This window comes from Argopecten irradians, chromosome 3 (genome assembly GCF_041381155.1).
Source record: "Argopecten irradians isolate NY chromosome 3, Ai_NY, whole genome shotgun sequence".
In the NCBI taxonomy this organism is placed as follows: domain Eukaryota; kingdom Metazoa; phylum Mollusca; class Bivalvia; order Pectinida; family Pectinidae; genus Argopecten; species Argopecten irradians.
This window is the reverse complement of record NC_091136.1, coordinates 56,595,910-56,604,597: the sequence shown is the minus strand read 5'-3', so window position 1 is coordinate 56,604,597 and position 8,688 is coordinate 56,595,910. Positions and strand designations below refer to the sequence as shown.

At 38.9% G+C, this 8,688-nt stretch overlaps 1 protein-coding gene across 2 annotated transcripts in view; it reads left to right on the top strand.

Annotated features, from left to right (window-relative positions):
• The first annotated feature begins 140 nt into the window (after positions 1 to 140).
• LOC138319171 (uncharacterized) overlaps positions 141 to 8,688 on the top strand; it is a 110,225-nt gene continuing 101,677 nt past the window's right edge. The window contains exon 1 of one of the 2 annotated variants that reach the window (XM_069262115.1): positions 141 to 230. In XM_069262115.1, coding sequence (XP_069118216.1) covers positions 214 to 230 — 17 coding nt within the window. In that variant the 5' untranslated portion in view covers positions 141 to 213. The remainder of the gene's footprint in view (positions 231 to 8,688) is intronic. The other variant, XM_069262116.1, reaches the window with a different exon arrangement.

Below are 8,688 nucleotides of genomic sequence, written 5' to 3'. Positions count from 1 at the left end.
CTATAGTAAATTTTAACAAATTAATTATAACACTATATAGAACGTACAGTGTAAAATAAAATAATAAAACTAAAATAATCTCCTAATATTTTATTTCAAAATTTCGTCAAAAATATACAGTTTAAATGAGAGGAACGGAGCAACGCACAACTCCAACAACAATGGCTGCCCTTCGGAGGTGCATGAACAAACTGAGAATAAACAGTTATCGCTATGCCCTATGCCAGACCGTAAGTACATTGCCGTTTGGTGAAAAAAAATTGTTTCATTCAGAATAAAAGTCTTAACTTGAAGTATCACCAATATGACTGAAGGCATTTGTCCACTAATATGAATTTAAGGCAATGCCTCAGAAGAGCGCAGCTACTTATAAAAAAAAATGTAAATATAACTGTTAGTTAGGATTATAAAACCAGAATAAGATTAAAATTGTTTTAATTTGTAATCCGATCATTGATTTTTAGTAAATGCTATTCTTCAATATTTGTGTCTAGCAGTCGTCATATACAGGCCAGAAATAAACATTAAGGTTCATGTAATAAGATAAGATAAGATAAGTTTATTTCTGGTTCAGGACTTATATGTAAAGTCCTCTATACCAGACTCATACAAAATATAGAGTTTACAGTTAATACATTTTTATCCGGTAATAATAATAAATTAACGATGTATAAAGGCTTTGTAGTTGTATAAGAGTTCTTGTTCTTTCCAATGTTTGTCTAACGCATTTTTGAAGGAGTTTATATTTGGCGCCATCACTACATTCTCTGGTAGATCGTTCCATATCTTAGTAGCTCTTAGTGAAAAAAAGTTTCTCCTAATCTCATAGTTTGATCTTGTATGGAATAGCTTCCTCCTATGCCCCCTGCTGCTCTCGCGGTCCGTTGCATCTTTCCATAAAGATAAAATGTTACAACATTCGGAGTCATATATTCCATCTAAAATTTTGAAGAGTTCTATCATGTCTCCTCGTATTCTTCTATATGCCAATGTTGGTAATTTCAGCTTCTCCAGCCTTTGACTGTATGCTAGATGTGACATTCCTGGTAGACATTTTGTCGCTCTTCTTTGGACACTTTCTATCATTTCTATATGCTTCTGTAGGTAAGGCGCCCATACGGGGCAAGCATAGTCCAAATGAGACCGAACTAAGCATTTATATAGCGGAATAAATGATTTGATGTCTAAAAACTGAAAAGTTCTTCTCAAAAGTCCAAACATGGAATTGGCTTTTTTTACTTTCTCTGATATATGGGTGTCGAAGCTTAACGTGGAATCTACAACTACTCCTATATCTTTTTCTTGGTCTATATGTTGCAGTGTTTTTCCATTGAGCTGGTATTGTATAATTTCCTCACGTTGGTTTCTTGTTCTCTGTTTGTGTATCCTCATGTGTTTGCATTTATCTGGGTGCATTTTTAGAAGCCACGTTTCACTCCATTTCGACATTGTATCTAAATCACTTTGCAGATCTAAAGCATCATCTTTGCCACGGATAGCCTTGAATATTTTAGTATCATCCGCAAATAAGTATACGTCTGACTGCACTATGTCTGGAAGATCATTAACAAATATCACAAATAATAAGGGTCCAAGAACCGATCCTTGTGGAATTCCTGATGTTACGCTTGACCATTCGGAATTTTTGCCATTCACTGTTACCATTTGATGTCTTCCTTTCAAAAAAGATGAAATCCAAGTTTTCATCTGCTGGTTGAAATTATATGAGTTTAATTTATTCAGTAAACGGTTGTGCGGAACTGTATCAAAAGCTTTCTGATAATCCATGTATATACAATCGACTACGTCACCTTTATCTAAAGCAGTTGTCCATTTATCCAAAACTTCTAAAAGTTGTAATGTTGTTGATCTACCTGATAAGAAACCGTATTGTTTGTTGGAGAAGTACTTGTTTTTCCTCATAAATGTTACTATATGATCCCTTATTAGAGTTTCTAGTGTTTTACAAACAACTGACGTGAGACTTACAGGCCTATAGTTTCCCGGTTCACACTTATCTCCTTTTTTGAAAATGGCACACACTCGAGCCCTTTTCCAATCATCCGGGAGAGTTCCTGTTGAAATTGATTGGTTGAATAACTTCGTTATTGGATATGATATTGTACCAGAGGTGTTTTTCAGGAACATCGGGTGGAGTTCGTCTAGTCCGGGGGATTTATCCGGTTTGAGATTTTTTAGGATCTTTGATACAGCTTCTTGTTCTATATTCATTTGTGACATCTCTTCAGCAACTTCTCTTATGTACAGATGAGGGGTCGTGTTCGATTCCTGTATGAATACACTGCTAAAAACCGACATAACACTTCTGCTTTTCCCTTATTTGATGTAAACTTTAGTTGAAGTTTTGTCCGCTGGTTTTGCATATAGTTCTCCAATCTCTGATTTCGACGTAGATTTAGATTTTATATAATTCCAAATTGCTTTTGGATCCGACTTTGCCTTTATCGCTATATTGTGCTCATATTCTTTCCTCAATCTGCGTGTTAATTTCCTTACTTTATTTCTGACCCTATTGTATTCCTTTCTCACGTTCATATCCTTTGTAGTTGCAGCCTTCCTTGATAACGAATGCTTCTTTTTTATGGCTTCAAGTGTTGTTGTATCTGCTGGGAAACTATGCTTGTTGGTCCGACCTATTTTAATGATTTTTGTAGGGACATGGCTTTCTTCTATTTCTTTGACCACCTTTTTGAAAGTAATGGCTTTAACCAGGTCGGGGAGTAATCCCTATTGAGATTCCTCCTCTAGACTCTTTTATATTCGGACGTCTGATAGATGTCTCTCGTCGGAATCCCTACTCGAGCCTTCTAAACTTTATTCTGGAAAATCAAGTCAGGTTGACCTACCTCTTGTAAGGGTCTGAATCGCTGTGGTCGGATCGCTGTAAGCTAGTTCTAGCTTGTGAAGATCCATCGTGGTCATTTACACCCGGTCCACCCCAACTGCGAACGATGCGTGTATATAAACCCCTACCGCTCTACCGCTGACTTGTATCGATGTATTGAATGAGTGTAGTTATTTATAGACTCCAGTACTGTCGCCAAATCCACAGGTAAACTGGTACTGGATGCTACGCTCGGGCCTCTCATCCAGCTTAACGAAACTGAATGGCTAGTTAGCTTAACCGATCTATATATCATCAACAATGCGTCTGTATCTACTTAAAAACAAAACAAATATTCTTCAAATTGCATAAAAATTCACTTGACTAGTATTTCTTTATTTTAGATATTTTAACAAATCTTCATATTTCTAGTAAAACTGCATATGAAACTCCTTATAGATCTAGCTATGCTCATTACGTAGGGAACCGCCATAACATGTCCCGGCTGCAGGCCGTGTGCAAAAAGTCAAAACACACGTGGGATTTATAAGACGAGTCCTAAACTGTCCTATATTTAGGATTTTCAATAAGTGGTTTGTAATATTATTACAGCAAAACTGACAAGCTAGAAGGTTAGTGGCATTTTAACCGTACTGTTATATATAATTAGCCATCAGCTTGGATCTGGTGCCGTACAGATAGTGAGTTCACTCACGATGTGATTATTGCAAGCCAACGTAAATGCTATCGGAATGCTCTTTAAAGTTTGTTAATGATCTCAAACACACTTAAAACTTATTGTGGCAATATTAAAGTAACTAAATTATAATATTTTCAAATAGTTCTGATAACTATTCATGTGTAATATACTCCAGACATTGACATGTGTACGGATCGAATACGGCGGACTGCCAATGTTTTTGACATGTTCTGCAAGATATATTTCACTGTTTCAGTTACGGTGGCCAATAAAAGAAAACAAGCACAGTGCAATTATATTATGTTATTTCTTCTAAATACAACACTTTTTGTGCAAGTTGTCAAGCATTTATTGTGAATGTTTTGCAATGAAATTACCACCTTTATAACACTGAATTTGTGGTTCCCCGGACATTGTTTTCCCCAAAATTTGAATGAGCAAAATATATGGATAGTAGATTTTTTTCAGTATTTAAAGCCATAAGAAAAAATACATGTGCAAAGTACACTGGTGTGTAAGTAACACAAGATTTTACGGTATTTGTAACATTTACGATGGTGTTTGGTATAGCTGATGTAGCCAGAGCGCCCCGCGATTTACCTGTGGATTTGGCGACAGTACTCGAGTCTAAAAATAGCCACGTTGTGTCGGTAGAGTGTTAGCGTTTATCGCTACACGGTACAGAATTTCTCGCTGTGTTACAAATCAATCGATTGACGGTAAGGAACTTCATAATATTTATCATTCGCAGTTGGGGTGGACCGGGTGTAATTACTGGTTACAGTTTCAACTGTCACTTCACTTCCGGTTGCGCATAACATTAAAAACTGTACAGCCTATTTACACAAGTACTGGTAGCATTTATATATTTTGACTTGCATGGTTCCATGCCAAACGTAATTTAATTGTCATTCTCCTCAATCTTAAGAACATATTCACATATGACATAATGTCACTTAACACATTAAAAGGGGAGGCAGTAATCCCCAGTTTATTCGTGCTGAATTAATTGTTGCAGAGCTGTGGCGGGACAAATTACCCCAGACAGCAGATACAACCAGTTCGTCATATTCAGCGTGGTGTCACGTATGGTGGTATAAGTTGGTCTGGTAGTATTTTGAGTTTCAGTTGACAGATATTGAATGTTGCAGAGCTGTGGCGGGACAAATTACCCCAGACAGCAGATACAACCAGTTCGCCATATTCAGCGTGCACGTGGTATCACGTATGGTGGTATAAGTTGGTCTGGTAGTTTTTGGAGTTTCAGTTGACAGATATTGAATAATGCAGAGCTGTGGCGGGACAAATTACCCCAGACAGCAGATACACCCAGTTCGTCATATTCAGCGTGCTCATGGTATCACGTATGGTGGTATAAGTTGATCTGGTAGTATTTGGAGTTTCAGTTGACAGATATTGAATGTTGCAGAGCTGTGGCGGGACAAATTACCCCAGACAGCAGATACAACCAGTTCATCATATTCAGCGTGCACGTGGTATCACGTATGGTGGTATAAGTTGGTCAGGTAGTATTTGGAGTTTCAGTTGACAGATATTGAATGTTGCAGAGCTGTGGCGGGACAAATTACCCCAGACAGCAGATACAACCAGTTCATCAATAGTAACAATAGCTCATATGACGTTGTTGATGGTTGGTCTATTTCTCATTTCACTTCACTGCATGAATGATGGTTTGAATTTACGAGGGTGGTTCTTCCAGAATTCATTGAGGCGATTTTTAAAGCTGTTTACAGACGGGGCCGACACCACTTCCTCTGGTAGGGAGTTCCAAGGCTGAATGATTCGATTACTGAAGAAATTTGCTGTCAGCTGTTTTCGGAATGGTCTCTTATAGAGCTTTTTGGAGTGACCTCTAGTTGATACATAAGGGTTCTGGGTAAATAAGTTGTCTCTGTTCAAAATGTCGATGTTGTTGATTATTTTGTAGACTTGGATCATATCAGCTCTCTCCCTCCGATACTCCAGGGTTGGCAGTCCTAGAATTTTGAGACGCTCTGTGTAAGTTTTACCTTCTAATGTTGGGATACGTTTTGTTGCCCGTCTTTGTACACCTTCTATTGAGATTTTATCTTTTACATATAACGGTGACCAGGTTGTTGAGGCATACTCCAGGTGGGGTCGAATAAGGGCCTTGTACAGGGTTGTAAAAATTGCTGGACTCATATATGTGAAACTTCGATATATGATGCCAGTGATTTGGTTGGCTTTACTGGCGGTTTTTTGGACATGCGTTGAAAAGTTCAGTTTATCGTCCACAAAGACTCCTAGGTCTTTTTCTTGGTTTGTTTTATCTATCACTGACCGAGTTCCATCTTGGTGTAGAGTGTACTGTGATGTTTTTTCTTTGGTGCCAATCTCGATGTGCTTACATTTGTCGATGTTAAGGGCCATGAGCCATGACTCGGTCCACCTGCACATGTAGTCTATACTTTGTTGGAGTTCCTCTCTTTGCTCAGGCGTTGTATTAACTGATGATAATTTGGTGTCGTCCGCAAATAATTTTTTGGTACAATTTAGCATCTCCGGCAAGTCATTTATATAGATCAGAAAAAGCGTTGGTCCAAGTACACTTCCCTGTGGTACTCCACTCAAGACAGGCAGTGGTTCGGATAGAGTACCGTTGATGATGACTCGTTGATTTGTGTTTTTCAGGAATGAAGATATCCAGGCTAATATTTTACCAGCTATCCCATATTTTTCCAACTTGTAAATAAGTAATCTATGGCAGACCTTATCAAAGGCCTTACTAAAATCCATGTATATCACGTCCACATTATGGCCCTCATCAAGGGAGCTGTACCAGATTTCCAGTGTTTCCAGGAGTTGGGTGGTACATGATTTTCCTTGACGAAAACCATGTTGGTCGTTTGAAAAGAGTTGGTTATCTTCCATATGGGCCACGATCTCATTCCTGATGATCTTCTGAAGGATTTTGCAGGGTACAGATGTGAGGCTAATAGGGCGATAGTTTGAGGGATTTGATTTAGAGCCCTTTTTGAAGATGGGAGTTACGTTAGCCATCTTCCAACTTGTTGGTAGGGTACTCTCATCAATGGATTTGTTGAAGATGATTGATAGTGGTTTAGTGATTGAGTCGCATGTCTCCACTATGAATTTAGGATGAAGATTATCTGGTCCTGGGGCTTTGTTTGGGTTTGTTGCTCTGATGGCTTTTGCTACTTTCTCCTCAGTAATTTCTATCGAGTTCAGGGTTTGTTGATATACTTTTTCAGCGAGTGGTGGTGGATCACAGTTATTATCTCTACTGAAAACACTTGAAAAGAATGTGTTCATTGTGTTGGCAGTTTCATTGTCATTCGTAGAAAGTTCGCCGTTTAATTTTGTTACACGCTGCATTGTTGTCTTAGTCTTGGTTTTGCTTCTGACATGTTTCCAAAATAATTTCGGGTTTGATTTGATTTTTTGAGAAAGGTCTTCTTCGTATTTGTAGGTGGATTTTCTTGATAGTTTGATGAAGTGGTTTCGAGCCAATTTGTAGGCGGTGAAGTTTTCCTCCGTTTTACAATGTAGATAACGCTTCCATTTACGTGATTTGTTCTTACGAGCTTCACGAGCTGCTTGATCTAGACAGGAAGATTTGTTGCCGTTAGAACCGCGATCCTTACTCACTGGTATGAGTTTTTCAATAATCGTGTTGAGGAAGACAGTAAGGTGGTTCCATGCAGTGTTGACATCCTGGGTTTCTAGAGTTACTAGGTCAAGCATTTCAATTTCCCTTTTGATAGATTGATAATCACCTTTGTAGAAGTTACGCCTACTTGTATCCATAAGACCGGATCTGTTATGGTTGTCAATGTAACAGTTGTAATAAAAATTTAACACTATGTGGTCGCTTTTGCCGAGACCTTCGAGATATGAAACGTTACTAATCATGTTTTCTTCGTTGGTTAATATTAAATCCAAAGTAGAGGGGTTTTGATTTTCTCTGTATCTGGTGGGTTGGTCGACGTGCTGATACCAGAAGTTATCCTTTGTTTTTTCAAGAAATTTATTAGCTGGATGGTGAGTTCCGACACTCGCGACTCCGATATCCCAATTAATTTCTTTGTAATTGAAATCTCCTACGACTAATTTGTGGGTTGATTGATGATCATATATATTGTCCATCAAGATGTTGAGATTTGTATTGTTTTCTTCAGAACTGTTAGGGCTCCTGTAGATATTACATACTAGTAGACTGTCGTTACCACGAAGCTTGATTTTGCACGCGACATATTCTGAGTAGTTGATTCCGAGATCAATTTGTTCCCCTGAAGTTCCATTTTTGAGATAAATTGCTACCCCTCGTTGGTTTATAGGCCCGAAATATAAGTCATAATCGTTTATGTTGTATGACTGAAGACATGTGGCAGATCTCGAAAACTTAGGGAGGACTTCTGTTAAACACACAATTTCAGGTTGATGTTCCAAAATAAATTCTTCAAGTTCTGTCTTTTTATTGGTTGTTAAAGTGTCCACATTGGAATAGTAGATTCTTAATTTGTTACTGCCTGTTGAATCATCATTAAAATCGATAAAACTTGCAGCCTATATTGTTTTCACACTGGTTTCCTCATTATCGCTAACGTTGTGTTCGCTAACTAACGATAGAGTGAGGGTATCGTTCAGGCAATAAGGGAGTGTCCTGTCCTGGTCTTCATTGGTATTTGGTGCACTAGCTTGGTGACCAGATCGATGTTGTGGGATTTGCGTGTGAGGTGGATATTGAGGCTGCCCATTGTGAAACAAGTTCGTCTGTGGGTTGGGGATGTCATACTGTGGCGCGCCTGCAGCTGGATACCCCATGAATGATGACGTCCTGAATCCAAACGCTTGTTGGTCGAAGGGCGGGCGGTTGTTAGGGATCCTATGACCTCTTACGGTCTGTCTGTTGGGGGTTGACACTTGTAGGGGGCCTCCTAGGGGTTGGTTGATTGGGTGTGGCAGTTCATATTGGTTAGGTCTTATTGGGGGCGGGGCTGGTTTTGGGGCCTGTTGATAGGGGTTCACCTGTTGGTAAGGGTTCACCTGTTGGTAAGGGTTCACCTGTTGAAATGGGTTTACCTGTTGGTAAGGGTTTACCTGTTGGTAAGGGTTCCCTCCCCTTCTTGCCTTACGCTCT